This window comes from Rhincodon typus, chromosome 9, assembly GCF_021869965.1.
Source record: "Rhincodon typus isolate 14 chromosome 9, sRhiTyp1.1, whole genome shotgun sequence".
Classification (NCBI taxonomy): Eukaryota; Metazoa; Chordata; class Chondrichthyes; order Orectolobiformes; family Rhincodontidae; genus Rhincodon; species Rhincodon typus.
The window spans coordinates 84,521,818-84,543,460 of NC_063340.1; the positions used below are offsets into that span (position 1 = coordinate 84,521,818).

At 44.1% G+C, this 21,643-nt stretch overlaps 1 protein-coding gene across 1 annotated transcript; it reads right to left on the reverse strand.

Annotated features, from left to right (window-relative positions):
* Window positions 1–5,185: 5,185 nt before the first annotated feature.
* LOC109924739 (endonuclease domain-containing 1 protein-like) lies at window positions 5,186–21,143 on the reverse strand. The gene is made up of 2 exons (XM_020524730.2): window positions 20,595–21,143; window positions 5,186–13,215 (listed from the first exon to the last, which is right to left on the reverse strand). The coding sequence occupies exons 1-2, from the start codon at window positions 20,892–20,894 to the stop codon at window positions 12,334–12,336; spliced, it is 1,182 nt and encodes a 393-aa protein (XP_020380319.2). The 5' UTR covers window positions 20,895–21,143; the 3' UTR covers window positions 5,186–12,333.
* Between the last annotated feature and the right edge of the window lie 500 nt (window positions 21,144–21,643).

Genomic DNA, 21,643 nt, shown 5'->3' on the forward strand with positions numbered 1-21,643 from the left:
CTACAATTCAAACTACATGCTAAAGTTATGAATCAAAATTAAAGTTCTTGGAATTAAAGGCAAATTATTGCACTACTGAAAATCGTTGTTGTGCCCTTCATTCCCTCATGGGATTGTAATATTCAATTCACTTTCTTAATTACTTGCTGCACCTGCACGCCCAACTTTTTAGAACATACATCAAACATAGAGTGGTGCAGCATGGGAACAGGCCCTTCGGCCCACAATAATTGTGCCGAACATGATGCCAAATTAAACTAATCCCTTCATTCCTTGCATATTCATATGCTTATCTAAAAGTCCCTTAAACAACCCTATCATGTCTGCCTCCAGCACCACACCTGGCAGCAAGTCCCAGACTCCTACCACTCTCTGAGTAAAAAAAACTTGACCCTTGCATCTCCTTCGAACTTTCCCCATCTCACCTTAAATGCATGCAAGAATTTTTATAACTTGTGTACCAGGATTTCCTCTGTACAGTAGAGTTCAGTCACTCTTTATTAAAGTGGTAAATTGCTTTTCTGTTCTCCGTATTCTATTTCTATTCTTATTAGGGGAATTGATGTCTCCTGAAAACGTCCTTTCCTACTTGATTTTGTATCATCAGAAAATGTACATACATTTGGTCCCTTCCTCCAAGCCGTTGATATGGATTGCAAATAGTTAAGGCCCTACCACTGCTTCCTGTGCCAGTCCACTAGTTATAGTTTGCGACCCATAAATGGCACATTTATCCCTACTCTCTATGCCCTGGTAGCTAACCAATCCTCAATGCAAACGAACATAGAACAGTCATCAGCATTCCATAATTGAATTTGTCATATACAATTCCTGAGAAGTTGCAAATGAGGAGGACAGGATATTGTGCACAGAACTTTGTCCTTCACATGGGGAGAAATCCAGCAGATTGAAGGAAAATTGTGTGTCAGCTATGAAGCGTATTGTGACCAACCTGTGAGCATCCATTCTTTTCCTACAACTCACGGTCCTTTATGCCAAATCTATCCCTGATTTGGAAGCAATGTTCAAGTCTTGGATGAAGTTACATGTTTTAACAAAATGAATGTTATTGAGAATAAATTGTATGAGCAATTCTGGTGTCATATTTGACCCAAAGTTTGAATATCTGGTGTTACGTTAGCACCAGCACAAATGTCATTATTACAACTCAGTAATATTATCTGATTTCATTGTTGTTTCAGCTCATCTGATATTGAATTCCTTGCTCTGTTACTCCTTGATTACTGCAATGCACCTCTGCCTGGTTTCCCATTCTCTCCTTTGTAAACTTGATCCAAAACTCTGTGGTTCATATCTTAAACCAAGAACTAACATAGGAATTTGAATCCAATTAAAATTTAGTTCTGCTGACGCCTTTAGTCAATTTCACTTTGCATCACAACTTCACAATTTACACAAGTTGCAAATACAAGATACTTAATAGCCACAGTGAGTCAAAGTGGAATTTATAAAATGAGATGAGGAATTATACTTAACCAAAGTCAGTGAAGACCGCATGGATTAGCCCTCAATGTTCACAGATGCTCTGAGTGCTAAATGCACAATCAAAGACTTTCTCTTCATCCTGGATTATACCATGGCTTCTGGAGAGATATCACCACAAGTATGATGATGTGGCAGTGCCCTGATAGGCTTGAAGCTTTCAATCTTAATCCCCCATTCTGAAAGTCCTTGTGTCAAATTTGGACATGGCTTGTATTATTTGTTTCAATTGGTCAGAGTGAGGTCACTAGCTTTCTCTCCCCACCTTCAGGCTCACTCATTGAAATGGAGGTGTTGGACTGGGGTGGACAAAGTCAGAAGTCACATGACACCAGGTTATAGTCCAACAGGTTTATTTGAAATCACAAGCTTTAGGAGCAGTGCTCCTTCGTCAGGTGAAGTCGCTATAACCTGGACTATAACCTGGTGTTGTGTAACTTCTGACTTCACTCACTGAAAAATGTATATCATTCTTCACACTCAGTTTTATCTCGAGATGGTAACTGAATTAGAAGTATATATGATACTCCAATAAACGTGCTCATTCTTATTATAAACTTGACTAATTAGCCTTCTCAAGCTCTACCAGGACAAAGTGATATCCACCGTGCTAAAACAAGAAGTATTCTTGATGACCAAGGGGAAGAGAGATGATCAAGGTTATGCAGGAAGGTATGGTTGAGATTAAAATCAGATCAATTGCGATCTTATTGAATGGCAGGGCAGTCTGTAAGGCCCACACAGCCTACTGTTGTTTCCCGTTCGTTTGTTAGTGAAGGTAACAAGCAAAATTTCTTCAATATGTCATGAAAGCAAAATACTGCAGGTGCTGGAAATCTGAAATTAAAACAGAAAGTGCTGGAGAAACTCACCAGGTCTGGCAGCATCTGCGCGGACAGAAACAGAGTTGGTATTAGGGTCTTTGAAACAGTTCCAAAGAAGAATCACACTGGACTTAAAACATTAACACCATTTCTCTCTTCATAAATGCTGTCAAGCCGACTGAGTTTCTCCATTAGATTTAGATTTTATTTCTTAAATGTCTTACTCTATTGATTAAATAACCGATCTGTCAGAAAACGAATCTAATTAAATGGTATATTTGTTGTATTTGCTGGTGCTAACATTTATCACACTGGGGAGAGAACTATGCAAAGCCTTGTGTGTGACTTTAACACAAAGGTGTAGTGTAAACTCTCCAAACGAACAGACAAGCTGATTCCTGCTAACAAGTCAATACTCTCTGTCCTGACAAGCTTAAGCTTTTTTTTAGGCTGCAAATTCCAGTAGCCTGATTGATTTAACTATTTAGTCTCAGCAGGTAAGCAACATTTACTTGCAGTTTGGGCAGTATGAGGTCCGAAAATTTTGGTCTTAATGAACACAAAATTCTAAAATTATTGCATAATCGAAATACTACGTTGTTCATCACCCGGGTATTACTTATTGCAAGGAGATTGGAAAAGTATTGTATTGCCCTACCGATTCGAATACAAAAGTCTTCCCACAATCTTGACTGCATCCCCCGAGGGACAAAGAGAGTTTTAACTTCTCAAAGAAAACATATGTCTACCTTTTTCCACAGTTGTAGGTTATCCTACAGTTTGCACAATATGAGTGAAACCACATCTGAAGTACTGTGTACAATATTGGTTTCCTTACTGAAGGAATTATGGAAATATTTTGCAAACAGTTCATAGAAGGTTTACCTGGAAAAGGTTGGGAAGGAAATGCTTGTATCAGCTGGAACATAGCAGAGTGAGAGACAAGTTGATTGAAACATAAGATCCTGAGGTGTCTTGACAGAGTGCATGTGGAAATGATATTTGTTCTTGCAGGAGAATCTAGAACATTAGGGGTCACTGTTTAAAATAAATGGTCACCCCTTTAAGACAGAGATAAGAAAAAAATTCATTGCTCACAGTTGGTCTTAAATCTTCCTGAGAGTGGCAGCAGCATCTTTGAAAAATTTTTCAAGAGGTGGAATAATTCTTGGTAAGCCAAAGTGGGGGAAAGATTAACAAGGCTGGACAGGAACATGGAGAAATCAGATCAGTCATGATCCTGTTGAATGATAGAGCAGACTTGATATGCCCAGCCTACTCCTGCTCTGAACTCGTGTGTTCGTATTCCCCGAGCAATCCTGTGCTCACTGACCTGCGCTGGTTCCTGGTCAAGCAACATCTTAATTTTAAAATTTTCATCCTTGTCCAAAGATGTGCAGATTAGGTGGATTGGCCATGGAAAATGCATGATTAAAGGGATAGGATGCGTCTGGTTAGGATGCTCCTCAGAGGGTAGGTGTGAACTCAATAGACTGAATGGCCTGCTTCCATACTATAGGGATTCTATAATTCTTGTCTATGATTGTTTTAAAATCCCTCCATAGCCTTACCCGTTTTTACTTCCAGTCACAATAATTTCTCCAAGACATCAGCACTTCTCAAATTTTGGCCTCTTCAACTACTCAAACTTTAATCACTCCACTATTGTTGGCCTTGCCTTCTGTAGCCTGTGACCTAAGCTCTGTTGTTCCCTTAGAAATTAATAAAGGCCTTGGAGGGCAGACAAAGTAGGTTGCAAGAAAAATATCTAGACATCACGGGTTAAGTTATGAGGAGACATTATACAAATTAGGCCTGGTTTCTCCAGAATTTAGAAGGTTAGGGGTTGAGCTGATTGAAGTCTTCAAGATATTAACAGGAAGACACAGGGTAGATAAAACTATTTCCACTGGTTGGGAATTCTAGAACTATGGGCTGAGAATTAGGGCCAGACCATTCAGGAGAGATGTTAGGAAGCACGTCTACACACATAGATAGATGTTTGGAACTTTCTTCCACAAATGGCAGTGGACGTTGGATCATTTAATGATTGTAAATCTGAGATAGATACATTTTTGTTAAGCAAAGGTATCAATGGATATGGGCCAAAGGCAGGTTTATGGAGTTAGTCCACAGATCAGCCATGATCTCATTGAATGGTGGAACAGGCTTGAGGGGCTGAATGGCCTACTCCTGTTTCCATGTTCCTACTTCTCCAGCTCTCTAAGTCACATTTCTCCTTTAAGGCACTTCTTAAAATCAACCCCTTGACTGGGTTGCCTGATCCATTGTCACTTCATGAGGCTCTGTGTCATCCTTTGCTTTATAATGGCTCTGTGAAGCACTGCAGAACATTCCATTTCATAAAGGGCAGCATAGAAATATAAGCTTTTGTTTAACAGAAAAGACATTAGCATTCCTGGAAGTGAAGCTTACAATGGTGAGGGTTTAGGAATTCCAATTAAGAAAGGGAAAGACAATAAAATCAAAAACATTGAAACACAGAAAATTGGAGCAGGAATAGGCCATTCAGTATGATCACGGCTGATCACCCAACTCAGTCCCACATTCCTGCTTTCTCCTCATACCTCGTTGATGCCTTTAGCCCTAAGAATTATATCTATCTCCTTCTTGAAAAACATTCAATGTTTTGGCCTCGACAGTTTTCTGTGGCAGTGAAGGTCACAGGCTCACCACTCTCTGGGTGAAGAAATATTTCCCATCTCAGTCCTCAGTGGTCTACCCGTATCTTGGACTGTAACCCCTGGTTCTGGTCTCCCTCATCATTGGGAACATCCTTCAAGTATTCCAGTTGATGTATAGGTTCCAGAAAGAACTCAAAAGTCAGGAGACGGTTAGACTTTGGAACAAAAATTATTGTATTTATTTTTCATTGTTGCACACATCAATTACAATATAATTTGTGATAAACAAGTTAATTCACATGTTAGTATTAAAGCCAGTTAAGAGCCTTATTCTGTTTGACACTGGAGTATTTCAATAAAGATGAGCTGGCAAATATAAATTAAGATATTGCTCAATATCTCAAAAAACAAAATTTTACACAATCAGACTTGTCAATTTGCTGTACTTAATTGAGTGGATCAAATCTCCTCAAGCAGTTTTTCACAAGGAATCGTGACATTCTTCGACAAAACCTTTAAGATAAAACCACTGGGATATGATAATCCCAAGTGTACACACCTACACACTCACATCCTCACACCACTGGTATCCCCACACACTCACATCCTCACACACTCACACTCATATCCTCACACAACTACACACTGGTATCCCCACACACACATCCTTGTATACTTACACACTCATATCCTCACATACTCATATTCTCACATCTACACACTTGTATCCTCACACACTCACAAACACAGTTAATTGCAATCAGAAACTCTACCTGGGTCTATTTAACATGTTAAAAAAATTGGCTACTGTAGAAAAATCTTTAAGTTAAAACATTAAACACAGAGAAGAGTTATGAAAGGAGTTGCTCTACAACAACCTTTTTCAGGCTCCATCTGTGTTGGTGGTGTTAGATCTCATCACCATCACACAATGACCTTCAACTAGGTCCTTTTCAAGCTGTGATACATTCCTTTTGAACGTAATCTTCCTATAACACCACATTGCACCAGCTACTGATGGATTCATAATATCCTTGTCATGGGCTGCTTTGTTTTGAGGTATTTGGCATTTTGGGGGGTGCAGGGTGGAGGTTCTGCTCACACTGCTGTTCATACTGTTTGTGAAATAAGTTCATTGTGAACCAACTGCATCACATTGAAATCAATTTGAAAGCAAGACATCCTTGACCCTGAGAGACTGCCAAAGAATCAGCAATGGCATATTTCCAGCAGAAACAGTTCCAAGAAGTTGAAAAGGTGTAACATCTGTGCAGGCAGGTACACCTTGTGACCAGCCTCACGTATACCATGTGAGGGAAATAGGCTGGAAGGCAGCAGGTGAAATTTAATATCAATAACATATATGTACAACATAGTGTGTTATGTATATCATAGGCATTGTACAGATAATTTGGAATTGGAAACTATTATCACACAAATAACATTACATTCACTAAAATTGCGAAGAATGAGAGTCAATCTCCCTGAAGCACATATAAATTCTTACAGGGATCAACAGGGTAGATGCAAAAACGTTGTTTCTGTGACTTAGGGGTCTGGCTGAGGGGTCACAGTCTAAAATAAGGGTCAGGCCATTTACAGCTAAGAAAAGGAGGAATTTTTTCACTCAGAGGGTCATGAATTTTGCGAATTTTCTACTCAAGGCAGCTGTGGTTGCTCAATCATTGATGCTATTGAAGACAGAGATCAATAGGTTTCCAGAGATTAAAAATATCAAGGGTTTTGGGGACCGCGAGGGAATATGGTGTTCAGGTAGAAGATCAGCCATGATCTGCTGTATGGCACAGGAGTGATGGGCAGTATCGCCTACACCTGCTCCTATTTCCTATGAATACATTTTGGTAAAAATAACGGCAGCAACGATAGTTAGAATGGAACCAGGCTCAGAGTTGCGGGCCTTTGTAGAAACTTGCAAGGTACGGAGTTATAGGTTCATAACACCAGAGCTAACATGTCAGAAATGCAAGAATGTTAAGAAGGGAAGCTCATGGAATTCTAGATATGTGCTATAAAACCCTTCCCTTCTATACACTTAATGATAAGGTCCTGCGGAGTGTTGCCAAACAAAGAGACCTTGGAGTGCAGGTTCATAGTTCCTTGAAATCAGAGTCGAAGGTAGACAGGGTATTGGAGAGACGTTTGGTATACTGCCTTTATTGGTCAGTGCATTGAGTACAGGAGGTGGAAAGTCATGTTGCAGCTGTACATATCATTGGTTAGACCACTTTTAGAATACTGCGTTCAATTCTGGTCTCCCTGCTATTAGGAAAGATGTTGTGAAACTTGTAAGTTCTCAGAAAAGGTTTACAAAGATGTTGCCAGGTTTGGAGGGTTTGACCTGTAGGGAGAAGCTGAATAGGCTGTTGCTATTCTCCCTGGAGCATCGCAAAATGAGGGGTGACCTTATAGAAGTTTATAAAATCATGAGGACCATGGATAGGGTGAATGGCCAAGGTCTTTACCCCAAGATAGGGGAGTCCAAAACTAGACGAGAGGGGAAAGATTTAATAGGAACCTAATGGGTAACTTTTTCATTCAGAGAGTGGTGCATGTAATGGAATGAGCTGCCAAAAGAAAGGGTGGAGACTGGTACAATTACAACATTTAAAAGATATCTGAATGGGGATAAGAATAGGATGGGTTTGGAGGAATACAGGCCAAATGCTGGCAAAAGGGACTAGATTAATACAGACTATTTGGTCAGCATGGATGAGTTGGAGCAAAGGGTCTGCTTCCATGCTGTACATCTCTACAACTCTAACAATGGGCTTACATACATCACATGGCTGCAAAAGTTCAAGAAAGATACCTCACCACCACCTTTGGAAGGGCAATTGCAGATGGGTAATGAATGTTGATATCCCATGATGCCCAGATCCCTTGATTGAGTAAAAAGAAAGTAGAGGTGGAAACAAAGAGGTGGTGAGGAGCCTGCATTAAAACTCATTAAGATTCCATTTAGTGCACTGCGTTCAGTTTTGGACGTCACACTGCATTGCAAAGATATTGAGACTTTAGAGGTGTCACAATGGATAATTCACTAGAATTGTGTCCATGATGAGAAAATAAAGACACTAAAAATTGGGGCATTTTACATTAAAACAACACACATTATAGGACAATAAAGGCAGATTCATTAAAATTGCAAAAGAATATGATGGGGTATAGAAACAGACTGTTCCTGGGAGTTGACGGGCTAGATTGAGGGGCCTTTGATATAAGACTAGAAATTTCATGGAAACATTGAGTAATACTGCATGAGGAGGTCATTTGGACTATCAGGTCTGTGTCATTTCTTTTAAAGAGCAATTCAGTTAATCCCAATTCTTAGTTCTTTCCCTGAAATGTATTTCATCAACTATTTAACTAATTCACTTTTGGGGGTTAGTATGGAATCTGTACCGATTGCTCCACCAGGCAGCTCATTCCAAAGCCTACTCACTCAGTAGATAGAAAAATCTTCCTTATAAATCTCTGCTTCCACCATCTCCAATGGCACTCATCACCCTGACTGTGAAAAATTTTCCCCGCACTTCACTGAACTTTACCCCTCTCACATTGAACCTGTGCCCTCTTGTAGTTGACCTTTCTACCCTGTGAAAAAGCCTCTGAGTATCGACCCCACCTATGCCTCTCCTACTTTTGTAGACCTCTAGTATTCATCATAGAATCCCTACAGTGTGGAAACAGGCCCTTCAGCCCAACAAGTCCACACCAACCCTCAGACATTCCACCCAGACCCATCCCCCTATAACCCCCCTAATCTACACATCCCTGAACACTATGGGCAATGCAGCATGGCCAATCCACCTAGCCTGCACATCTTTGGACTGTGGGAGGAAACCGGAGCACCGGTGGAAACTCACACAGACACAGGGAGAATGTGCAAACTCCACACAGACAGTTGCTCGAGAGTGAAATCAAATCCAAGTTCCTGGCGCTGTGAGGCAGCAGTGCTAACTACTGAGCCACCGTGCCACACCCTGTACCGCAGCTAAATCCTCATCCCAGGAATCAGTTTGATAAATCTCCTCTGCACCCACTCCAAAGCTTTCAAATTTAGAACAGACGGCAAGAGAAATCTAGACAACAAGGTGCAGGGCTGGATGAACACAGCAGGCCAAGCAGCATCATAGGAGCAGATCTATTTTTCTAATCAACATGTTCAGACTCTATTACACACCACTGGAGTGGGTGGGACTCTAACACAGGACTCCTGCACCACAAAGACAGCCCCTGAAACCTTTTTTATAAAGGTAAGTGTAGAATTCATTTGCAGTGTTTGTGGTTTAGGCAGGAACAATGTCAACACTCAAGATTACTAGGTGACAGAAGTCTGAGCTATAAGGAGAGGGTGGGTAGGCTGGGACTTTTTTTTTCCCTGGAGCCTTGGAGGATGATGGGTGACCTTAGAGAGGTTCACAAAATCATGACAGACATAGATAAGGTGACTAGCCAATATCTTTTCTCCAGGGTAGGGGAGTCTAAAACTAGAGGGCAGATGTTTAAGGTGACAGGGGCAAGATTTAAAAGGGACTGGAGGGGCAACTTTTTCACACACTGGGTAAATGGAATGAGCTGCCAGAGGAAGTAGTAGAGGTGAGTACAATTACAACATTTAAAAGACATTTGGATAAGTACATGGATAGGAAAAGTTTAGAGGGATAATGGGCTGAATGGAGGCAAATGGGACTAGTTCAGTTTATGAAATTTGGTTGGCGTGAATGAGTTGGGCTCAAGGGCCTGTTTCTCTGCTGTATACATCTACAACTCTATGACATAGACTGGGTTGACGAATTGTGAAACAGGGAGTGGAGATGTGTTTAGCTCACATGAAGTGTAAATTCCAGTATCAACTGATTAAGCCAAGTGGCCTGATTTGAACTTGCAATTTCCTTGTATTCCTATATATTACCACAGACATGGAGATTACCAGAAGGACAAGGGCAGTACTTGCATGGGGATGTCACCAAGTTTCCTCACAGCCACACACCATCGTAAATTGGAACAATGTTGTTGTTCCTTCACTGTTGCCTAGAACATCCTCGCTAACAACACTGTGGATGTCCCTGTATTGGATTGCATCTGTTCAAAATGGCAGCTCACCGCCACCTTTTCAAAAATCAGTCAGAGATGGGCAACAAATACTGACCCAGCCAGCAATGCTCAGATCCCATAATGTAATAAAATGAATGCATCTTTTTCAGGCCATTTGGCCCAATAGTCTATACTATGCCTCTTTCCACCCTCTTCATCCAATTGAATGAGTGTGTCCTCCTACTCCTTTCTCCTTCCTATACCTAATCTAGTTTATCTCTGGATACAACTATTTTATGCATTTTAATCACTGTTTGTGATTGAGTATTTCAAACTGTGACCATTCACTAGTCAAAGGACTTTTCCTGAATTCCCTACTGGATTTAAAACTGATTATCTCTCTAGTTCTGGTCTCACCTGTAAGTGGGAAAACCTTTGTGTCTGCACTATCCAACACTTTCTTGTAGATCTTCATCAGGCCACCCTTTAGTCTTTTCTAGAAATGAGCGCCATCCTGATTATTCTTTCCAGATAGACATTCTTTTTCATTCATATACAGGATGTGGGTATCACTGGCTAGTTCAGCATTTATTGCCTATCCCTAATTGCCCACAGGGCAGTTAAGAGTCAGCAACAGTGATCTGGGTCTGGAGTCACATGTAGGCCAGACTGGGTAAGGATGGCAGTTTCCTTCCATAAAGGACATTAGTGAACCAGATGGGGTTTTTTTTTCCCGACAATTGACAATGGTCATCATTGGACTCTTAATTCCAAATTTTTTATTGAATTCAAATTCCACCATCTCCCACACTGGCTTTTAAACCCGGGTCCCCAGAATATTACCTGAATCTCTGGATTAATAGTCCAGCGATAATACCACTAGGCCATCACCTCCCCTTAAAAGACCTAAAGACCTCTACTTCCACCAGCAGTACACAAATTTGTTTTGGTTCTTTTAAAGGATATAGTTAGACCAGCATTTGTTGCCCAAGCCCCACAGCAGGTGACAAATTGTTTTTATTGAACCACTGAAAGTCAGTAAGGTGTAGGAATACCCACGTTGCTGTTAGGGAGGGTATTCTAGGATTTTTATCCAAACACACTGAAGGAGCAGTAATACATTTCCAAGTCAGAATGGTGAGAGGGTTGGAGGTAGCTGTCCTTCCCCATATTAATATTCATGACAATACCAGCATTCTCTACAGTTAAACTGGAAGAAGCCATTATAATTCTGATTCTCACCACAGATACATTGATGGATGTCAAAGAACTGAATATCTCTGGTAGACTAGAAGAGAATGGAAACCCCTCAAATGTGGTATTGGATTGACTACAGCCAGTGAACACATGCCCAGGTCAAACATTATCTGTGAGCTACTCTAAATGATTGTTGTACAACTGGATCAGTGTCGTACCTTCAAAAACATCAAAACTACCACTCACTTCAGTCCAGAAAGTATTTGTTCCACACTTACAGATAGTCACTATTGACAATACTTGCCACAAGAAGGTATGACAATCCCAGTGTTGCATTGGGAGGGAAAGCCCTCCCTAGAAACTGGCAGATTGTCCACAGTGAAAAGGCAATCTAATGCTGAAGATACAGGTAAAGATCCTTTGATCAGATGTTAATTGGCCTGACACCTGGAATTCCCCCAGATGTCTATGGTTAGCTCAGTTGGCCTATGGTTGGTTTGTGATTATGCCAACAGCGTGGGTTCAATTCTTGTACTGGGCTGAAGTCCCCAAGAAAGTTCCATCTTCTCAACCTTGCCTCTTGCCTGAAGCTTAGTGACCCTCAGGCTAAACTCACCACCAGTTGTTTCTCTTTAATAAGAGTGTGGGACTGTGGCAAAATTACCTTTTCACACCCGAAAAAGGCTGTCTGGGGAAACTGACTAAAGATTCTCTTGGAATTTGGTCGGTTTCTCAACTCAAAACTCTCAAGTTCTGGACCGGTTGGGAGGATGAGGATTTTAATTTCCATGAAAGATTATGCTAGCTTGCCTGAGAACAGAAATCCCTGAGCCGGTGGTTCACTGAGGATCAAATTTTAATGTTACTATGGAAAGGAATTCTGGTGGTTTACACTACTGGCATCTGAGTTTTGGCAATTTGCCCTTATAGGGGTGTTATAAGTTATGAGGGCCTATAAAGGCTTGCTGACCATGGAATGATTAGTGCCATCTGAGAATCCTGATAATCCTGAGGTTCCTAATCAGTATTAGTGGTCCACCAACAGTAGCTTTGTTAAAGGAGACAAGCCCTGGTGTTTAAAACTACAATGTCTTAGTGAGGCAGGCCTATTGTCTGTTAAGGTTGGCAGAGTAATTGTTGATAAGGATGCCAAATGCATTGATGGCAAGAATTCCTAAAACTAGAAGGATGCCATGGAAGATGGGAGCAATGGTTGTGGCAAACTCCACCATGTTGCTCAACACCACTCGTACCACGGATTGACCAGGAGCCAGGAGCTTGTGACGGATGAATCGGAAGATTCCTATATGTACTTCATAGCCGAATGGTCGCAAAGGGGAACTTCCTCCGCTAACAGAATCAATAATTTTACCCTGAATCAACCCTTCCACCACTTTGAAGATTTCCGCTTCCTCGTTTTCACTCATCCCCCTGCAGTTGTCAAACAGCCTGTCGACTCGCAGTTTCTTCTGCAGTTGTCTCACAGTTGAGTGCGTTGTGCTCCGTTCAGGTTTCATTTGCTTCATGAATGCAAAAGAAAAGTCTCCGTTGTACCTTAGTACATCCTTCCCCTCTGAACCTGCATTGCTGTTGAGACAGGGATCATTATTCTGGTCCCTTGGGTAGGTGCAGCAAAGAGCTGTCCAGACCAGGCCGGGGACCGAGACCCGGTTTTTCATTTTGGTCTTTGTGGGGTTGGCAGCACCTGTAATGAGATACATCGACCGGCCAGACTTGTGGCATATCCGTGCCAACTTCTCGACAATGGATTCTGCTTCCTGGTACCAGTTAACATTGGCTGTGTGCTCCTCGGGGACTGCGTTGGTGAGGGTACAGGTGGCTGTGGCACTCTCCTTCTCATTCAGTGCAAATGGGTAGAGGTGACCCCTGTCGTAGCCGGAGTCCTGGTAATCTTCATCCACTGCCTGATTCTGACTGAAACTTGCGCTGCTGCTTCTTATCGTGCCTGGGGCATTTTGATCATCAATCTGTAATGAATGCAAATCAACATGTTAGCAAAATGAAAACTTTACGGTACGTACACTGTGATCTGAATTCCTAGGAATCAATGCAGCTGGGCAGGCAACAACTTAGCTGACTCTGAACTGCTCTCAAGGGCAATTGGAGACAAGGCAATCAATGCTGACCTTGCCAGTGACATCCATATTCCATAAAAGAATATAATGAAATAAACAGAAAAGGTTGACCTAATAGAATGGTGCAGGGCCAGATGGCCTATCCCTTTGCCAAATTAATAGCCACAGCTCCAGTTCACACATTGCCAATGTATTATTTTATTTGCATTTTCAGGATATGATCATCGTGAGCATCATCCTTAAAAGCTAGTGGTGGAACAGCTTAGAATTTTTTTTTTTCATCCAATCCCTACAATGTAGAAGTAGCCATTCAGTCCATACCAACCCTCCAAAGAGCATCCCACACAATCTCTGCATTTCCCATGGCTAACCCACCTACCCTACACATCCCTGGACACGATGGACAATTTACCCAAACTGCACATCTTTAGACTGTGGGAGGAAACCCCATACACAAACAGGGAGGATGTGCAAACTCCACGCAGTCACCCATGGCTAGAATCAAACTCAGGTCCCTAGCGCTGTGAGGCAGCAGTGCTAACCACTGAGCCACCATTCCATCCATTCAATCTCAGGCTGTGGCTTTGCATACTTTCTCATTTGTTGGGAATGCTTTTCAGGAAATTAATATGTTCTGCATTCATAACTTCTGTTCCAAATACCTGGTCAATTGTACTCAGTTCCTGGTAAGTCTAATTGCTAGGCAAGTCTCTGTTCCAAGGATGCAAACTCATCAAATGATCCCTTCAGATTGCCCTCTCCGTTCAAGGAACATCTAATAGTACTTGTAACTCAGACTGAGATTTCAGCTTTAGAACAAAATATTCAACAGCATTTCCCAAACCCACAACCTCTATTATCTAGAAGGACAAGGGCAGCAGATACTTGGGGACACCACCACTTGCAATTTCCCCATCAAGACACACACCATCCCGACTTGGAAATATATCGCTGTTCCTTCAGTGCTGCTGAGTCAAAATCTTGGAACTCCCTTGCAAACATCATTGTGTTTCAACCTACAGCCAATAGACTGCAGTGGGGTTCAAGAAAGCAACTCACCAGCAGCTTCCCAAGGGCTGTTTGGACTGGTCAATAAATCCAAGCCTTATCAGCAATGCTCACGCTAATAATTTTGGTCTCATTGTGCTGCTAAAGAATATTTACAGGTTGCAGAGGTAAAGAAAATATTATATTTAAGAAACATCTCATTGTGGTTTCATCTGACAAGGTTGCAAGAGCCAGGAAGTTCATGTGACATTGAAATAATGCATACTGTGTCTTTGTAACATATCATACAGTAACACTTAACTCTACACTATACTCAAATCCCTTAAACAATTGAAAAAAGGACCACATTGTATGTTTAGTGTCAGGATAAAGTGACTGTCGAGATGTGAATCCTGACTCCTGACTGAATCTTCTCTTATTTTGTCATTGTGTTGTTTTCATTGAGTTTCACAATGGTTTCTCTCTGTGAGCCCCAGCAGGTTTTCTTACTCTATTCTACCAAACCCACTTCTTCAACAAACTACCTTAACCCTACGGTACACACCTCGCTGATGCTAGCCCAATTCTTCCACTCGCCACAGGCGGAAGAACTCGCCTCTGCCCAGATATCCCAGGGTAACCCGAGATCCCTGACTGTGCTGAGTTTAAAAGCCCACTGTGCACCTGGACAAGCACTGTCAGTCCAGGACTGCCCTGAATGGCTCATGACATTTCCCCCAGATGTGACGGATGAGGGGCATTTGGTGTACCACTTTGCAGATAGGAACCTGGAGGTCCTGGTGGATGGGGTGGTGTGTAGATGAAGAACATCCTCTTCCCCAGGGACCGCCAAAGAAGACAATGGCACCAGGCCCTGCCAATCTAGTCCAAGTTTGCCACCCTGTCAGTGTGGTCTCAGCTGTCTGGAGGAATGTCCAGCAGTGTAAGGGGAAGGTCAATGACTGTCTCTGCTGTGCCAGAGTAAGCGCCACTATTTTCCCTGCATTCTCACCGTCTATCACTGCTACTGCACCTACCTTTCACCAAGGCTCGTCCTCTCACTATTGCACACACAAACTTCTCTTACTTGCTCTCACACACTCAGTTTCCCCATTCCACTAATCCTCCACCCTCCTCTGTAATGCTTACTCACTTACTCACAACTCTGCACCATTTTTCCCCTGCTGCACCAGCAGTAGCTGCAGTGTCAGCCACTTCCCTCTGCCTTAATGCCTCCCTAATTCCAGGAGAAAGTGGGCCTCAACAGGGCACAAACAGCCAAGAAGGATGGTGGGATGCACAGTGGCTCAGCGGTTAGCATTGCTGCCTTACAGCACCAAGGACCCAGGTTCAATTGCAACCTTAGGTGACTGTGTGGAGTTGTACATTCTCCCTGTGTCTGGGTGGGTTTCCTCCCACAGCCCAAAGATGTGTAGGCTAGGTGGATTAGCTTTGGGGAAACATGAGGATACAGGGATATAGGGGAGGGAGGTGGATCTGGGTGGGATGCTCTTCTGACAGCTGGTATTCGCTGAATGGCCTGCTTGCATAGTATAGGGATTCTACAGTCCAGCTTCACCCTTCCCAATATGACAAGGGGATAATAACCAAGTGGCTGACTAGTCATGTCTGAGCCAACTGGTGTTCAGTAGGATAGGAAGCAGCATTTTAATTGGGGAGAGGGATTCAATTAGCAAGCCACATTAATAGGCAACTTACAGCTTCCCAACAAAAATCTCATCATGATGTATGAAAATGCAACATGTTGCTCTCAAGATGATTATTTGATAGTAATTTTGTTCTATTCATAAGATGTGGGCATCACTGGCTAGGGCAGCATTTCTTGCCCATCCCTAATTGCCCACAGGGCAGTTAAGGGTCAACCATATTGCTGTGGCAGACCAGGTAAGGATGGCAGATATCCCTCCTCAAGGGACGTTAGTGAATCAACTGCATCTTTCCAATAATTGGTGACAGTTTTATGGTCATCATTAAAACTCTTTATTCCAGATTTTTATTGAATTCAAATTCTTCCATCTGCCCTGGCAAGATTCAAAATGAGGTAATCCAGAATATTACCTGGATCTCTACATTAATAGTCTAACAGGAATACCACTAGGCTATCACTACTCCCCACTACAGGGATATGGTGTGGAGAGATTTGGGGGAACAGGTAGGAGATTGGCACTAGTTAATAGAACCGGTATGATGGGCCAAATGGGCCTCTTCCGCACTACAACAATTCTGTGATTCTGCAGTCTCAATGTCAGGATTGGCCCCATTTGATTTTTCCAGGTTTCTTGCCATGGCCCATGCTGTTCACGCCCCTCTGTCTCAGAGCAGACAAACATGGATGGTGGTTTGGGATTCCCTGCTACTATCTCACCCCACTGCACCAGGCAGACAACACCTCCACTTCCCCCACAAAAACAACCAGCATTTGCAAAGTGCCAGCTGAAGTATGGAGACCTAACAACCAACAGTTTGACAGCAAGCCAAGTAAGGATATGAATATACAAACAAGGAACAAGAGCAGAGATAGTAGGAACTGCAGATGCTGGTGAATCCGACACAACAAGGTGCAGGGCTGGATGAACACAGCAGGCCAAGCAGCATCATAGGAGCAGGAAGGCTGACATTTCGGGCCTAGACCCTTCATCAGAAATGGGGGAGGGGAAAGGGATTCTGAAATAAATAGGGAGAGAGGGGGAGGCGGATAGAAGATGGATAGAGGAGAAGATAGGTGGAGAGGAAACAGACAGGTCGAAGAGGCGGGGATGGGGCCAGTAGAGGTGAGTGTAGGTGGGGAGGTGGGAGGAGATAGGTCAGTCCAGGGAGGACGGACAGGTCAAGGGGGTGGGATGAGGTTAGTCGGTAGGAGATGGGGGTGCGGCTTGAGGTGGGAGGAGGGGATAGGTGGGAGGAAGAACAGGTTAGGGAGGCAGGGACGAGCTGGACTGGTTTTGGGATGCGGTAGGGGGAGGGGAGATTTTGAAACTTGTGAAATCCACCTTGATACCATTGGGCTACAGGGTTCCCAAGCGGAATATGAGTTGCTGTTCCTGCAACCTTCGGGTGGCATCATTGTGGCACTGTAGGAGGCCCAGGATGGACATGTCGTCTGAGGAATGGGAGGGGGAGTTGAAATGGTTCGCGACTGGGAGGTGCAGTTGTTTATTGCGAACCGAGCGTAGGTGTTCTGCAAAGCAGTCCCCGAGTCTCCACTTGGTTTCCCCGATGTAGAGGAAGCCACACCGGGTACAGCGGATGCAGTATACCACATTGGCAGATGTGCAGGTGAACATCTGCTTGATGTGGAAAGTCTTCTTGGGGCCTGGGATGAGGGTGAGGGAGGAGGTATGGGGGCAGGTGTAGCACTTCCTCTGCTCCTATGATGCTGCTTGGTCTGCTGTGTTCATCCAGCCCTGCACCTTGTTGTCAAGGAACAAGAGCAGGTCACTCGCCCCTTTGAGCCTGCTCCACTGCTCAATAAGATCATGGCTGATCTGATATCAACCTCAACTCTACATTCCTGCATATCCCCAATAATCTTTCATTGCCTTAGTAACCAAGAATCTATCGATCACTGCCTTAAAAAAAATTAATGATTCTGCATCTACTGTTTTTTGAGGAGGGGAATTTCAAAGACTCACACCCTCTAAGAATAAAATATATTTCCTGAGATAGTTTGAACTGCTGATGCTGGAGAATCTGATGTAACGAGGTGTAGAGCTGGATGAACACATCAGAGGAGCAGGAAGGCTGACGTTTCGGGTCTAGACCCTGCTTCAGAAATGGAGGAGGGGAAGGGGATTCTGAAATAAATAGGGAGAGAGGGGGAGGCGGATAGAAGATGGATAGAGGAGAAGATAGGCGGAGAGGAGACAGACAGGTCAAAGAGGCGGGGTTGGAGCCAGTAAAGGTGAGTTTAGGTGGGGAGTTAGGGAGGGGATAGGTCAGTCCAGGGAGGACGGACAGGTCAAGGAGGCGGGATGAGAAACCGATATGATGAGAAACCACCTGGAAACCGATATCCATTTCAAGCCTACCGACTCCCACAGCTACCTAGAATACACCTCCTCTGACCCACCTTCCTGCAAAAATGCCATCCCCTATTCCCAATTCCTCCGCCTCCGCCGCACCTGCTCCCACGATCAGGCATTCCACTCCCGACATCCCAGATGTCCTCCTTTTTCAAGGACCGCGCTCCCCGCAATAACAACCAAAACAGAATCCCCGTCATCCTCACATATCACTTCACCAACCTCCGGATCCAACGCATCATCCTCCGACACTTCCGCCATCTGCAATCTGACCCCACTACCAAAGACATTTTTCCCTCCCCACCCTTATCTGCTTTCCGGAGGGACCACTCTCTCTGTGACTCCCTTTTCCGCTCCACACTCCCCACCAGCCCCACCACACCTGGCACTTTTCCCTGCAACCGCAGGAAGTGCTACATCTGCCCCAACACCTCCCCTCTCACCCCCATCCCAGGCCCCCAGAAGACCTTCCACATCAAACAGATGTTCACCTGCACATCTGCCAATGTGGTATACTGCATCCGCTGTTCCAAATGTGGCCCCCTCTACATCGGGGAAACCAAGTGGAGGCTCGGGGACTGCTTTGTGGAACACCTACGCTCGGTTCGTGACAAACATCTGCACCTCTCAGTCGCAAACCATTTCAACTCCCCCTCCCACTCCTTGGACGACATGTCCATCCTGGGCCCCTGCAGTGTCACAACGATGCCACCCGAAGCTTGCAGGAACAGCATCTCATATTTCGCTTGGGAGCCCTGCAGCCCAATGGTATGAATGTGGACTTCACAAGCTTCAAAATCTCCCCTCCCCCGACCGCATCCCAAAACCAGCCCAGCTCATTCCCGCCTCCCTAACTTGTCCTTCCTCCCACCTATCCACTCCTCCCACCTCAAGCCCCACCTCCATCTCCTACCTACCAACCTTATCCCTCCTCCTTGACCTGTCTGTCATCCCTGGACCGACCTATCCCCTCCCTAACTCCCCACCTAAACTCACCTTTACTGGCTCCAACCCCGCCTCTTTGACCTGTCTGTCTCCTCTCCACCTATCTTCTCCTTCATCCATCTTCTATCCGCCTCCCCCTCTCTCCCTATTTAGTTCAGAATCCCCTTCCCCTCCCCCATTTCTGAAGAAGGGTCTAGACCTGAAACGTCAGCTTTCCTGCTCCTCTGATGCTGCTTGACCTGCTGTGTTCATCCAGCTCTACACTATGTTATATCAAATATATTTCCTCATCTGTTTTACATGGATGACTCTTTATTTTTAAACTATGACCTGAAGCGTACACCAGGTGGTCTAGCAGAGGTATTAAGCATCCAGGCACATTAAGGGTGCAGGGGTATTAAGGGTTATTTTAAAGGAAGGGGTGGGGAGATTCAGGGGAAAAATTAGAATCTAGGGCCAGTGTCGTTGAGGGAACAGCCTCCAATGGAAGGGGTGAAGAGAAGAAAAAATATTCATAGGAGCATAAGAAATAGGAGCAGGGGTAGGCCATCTGGCCCCGCGAGCCTGCTCCGCCATTCAATAAGATCATGGCTGATCTTTTCGCGGACTCAGCTCCACTTACCCACCTGTTCATTATAACCCTTAATTCCTTTACTGTTCAAAAACCTGCCTTTGCCTTAAAAACATTCAATAAGGTAACTTAAACTGCTTAACTGGGCAGGGAATTCCATAGATTCATAACCCTTTAGGTGAAGAAATCTGCTCCCTTTTATTTTTCGGTTTTGCCATCTAGTTCTAGTTTCAGTGCAAACAACCTCCCTGCTTTTTTTTTATCTATTCCCTTCATAATTTTGTATGTTTCTACAAGATCTTCCCTCGTTCTTCTAAATTCCAACTAGTATAGTCCTAGTCTACTCAATCTCTCCTCATAAACCAACCCCCTCATCTCTGGAATCAACTTAGTGAACTTCATCTGCACCCCCTCCAGTGCCAGTACATCCTTTCTCAAGTAAGGAGACCAAGACTGTACACAGTGCTCCAAGTGTGGCCTTGCCAGCAGCCGGACATGAAATCTTAATGTAGACTCAGGAAATTGTTCTCTCAGCCTGTCCATATATACAGGTTGGAATGTTTGGCTGCAGTCTTGGCTCAGAGCTAGGAACTGAGCTCCTGTTACATTATTTTGGGAGCAACAAGCAGACACAAAAAAAAATGACGCAGCTAAACTTTTATGTCCTTATGCTTCCCCCTTATTGCCAGAACAGTGGACATTGACGATCCTCGGAGCTCTTTTACCTGCGGTTCGTAAAACCAGGGTGTGGGTCTGTAGCCTGCACTCTGGCCCATAGTGCAGGGGTATCTGTAGGCGGAGTAGACTGGGATCCGCAGCCCGCTGTTGTACAGAGTGGCATAGTGGTAATGATTCTTATACCGCTGGCAGATTCTGAGCCGGCCCCGCATAGGGAAACCCTTTGGGGTTGTCTTGTTCTGGAAGAACCAGACGCATTCCTTAAAATCCCGGACCACTTCCCCTTGCACCGTGCCGGATTGGGGAAGTGTCCAGAGCAGCAGTAAAAGTAGACTCCTCGTCTCCATGATCCGGAGGGGGCTCCGGTCGAATGGGGTGCCTCTCACGGTGGAATAGCAGCTGAACGATCAGTTTTGACACTACACCCCCCTCCCTTCCGACTCCTCTGGGGCACCGAGTAAAACTTCACTTCCCTCTGCCTGTTATTTCAGGAAGTTCCCCTGAGCTCACCAACTGTTGAGAAGTGCTGACAGGTCATTCCCCATTTCCCAGCCTTCAAATAACCAGCCCAAAACAGGGTTGTCTTCCACTGAGAGCCACGCACCCCCACCCCCAACACACACAAACACCCACCCACCCGGAACTCACACCCACTTCTAATGCCCACCTCCATTCTTTGCTGGTCAGGCAACACCCATTCCTGATCAAACTAAAACACAGAAGGCTGGAGAAAGGCAGCAGGTCTGGCAGCATCTGTAGAGAGATTTAAAAATAAAGCTGCTCCTCTGATACTGCTTGGCCTGCTGTGTTCATCCAGCTCTACACTTTGTTATCTCAGATTCTCCAGCATCGGCAGTTCCTGCTATCTCTTAAAAAAAGTTAGTTGCTTCTAGTCCAGTTATCTTCGTGGTAACCTCAGCCAGAGCAGGAATTGAACCCTCGCTGTTGATTTGAATTACTATTGTCACGTGTACCTAAGTGCAGTGAAAAGTTTTGTTTTGGGTGCAGTAAAGGCAGATCACACCATACCAAGATGATAAGGTGATTGAGCAGAATGAGGGATTCAAAGTTATGGCTGCAGAGAAGGCGAACAAAA

What these genes read in the sequence shown, in the direction of transcription:
- LOC109924739 (XM_020524730.2), bottom strand. Translation starts at nt 20,894, where the DNA reads ATGGAGACGAGGAGTCTACTTTTACTGCTGCTCTGGACACTTCCCCAA. An exon ending in CCTGGTTTTACGAACCGCAG is followed by an intron (nt 13,216 to 20,594) that starts GTAAAAGAGCTC and finishes CATTCATTACAG; the next exon opens with ATTGATGATCAAAATGCCCC.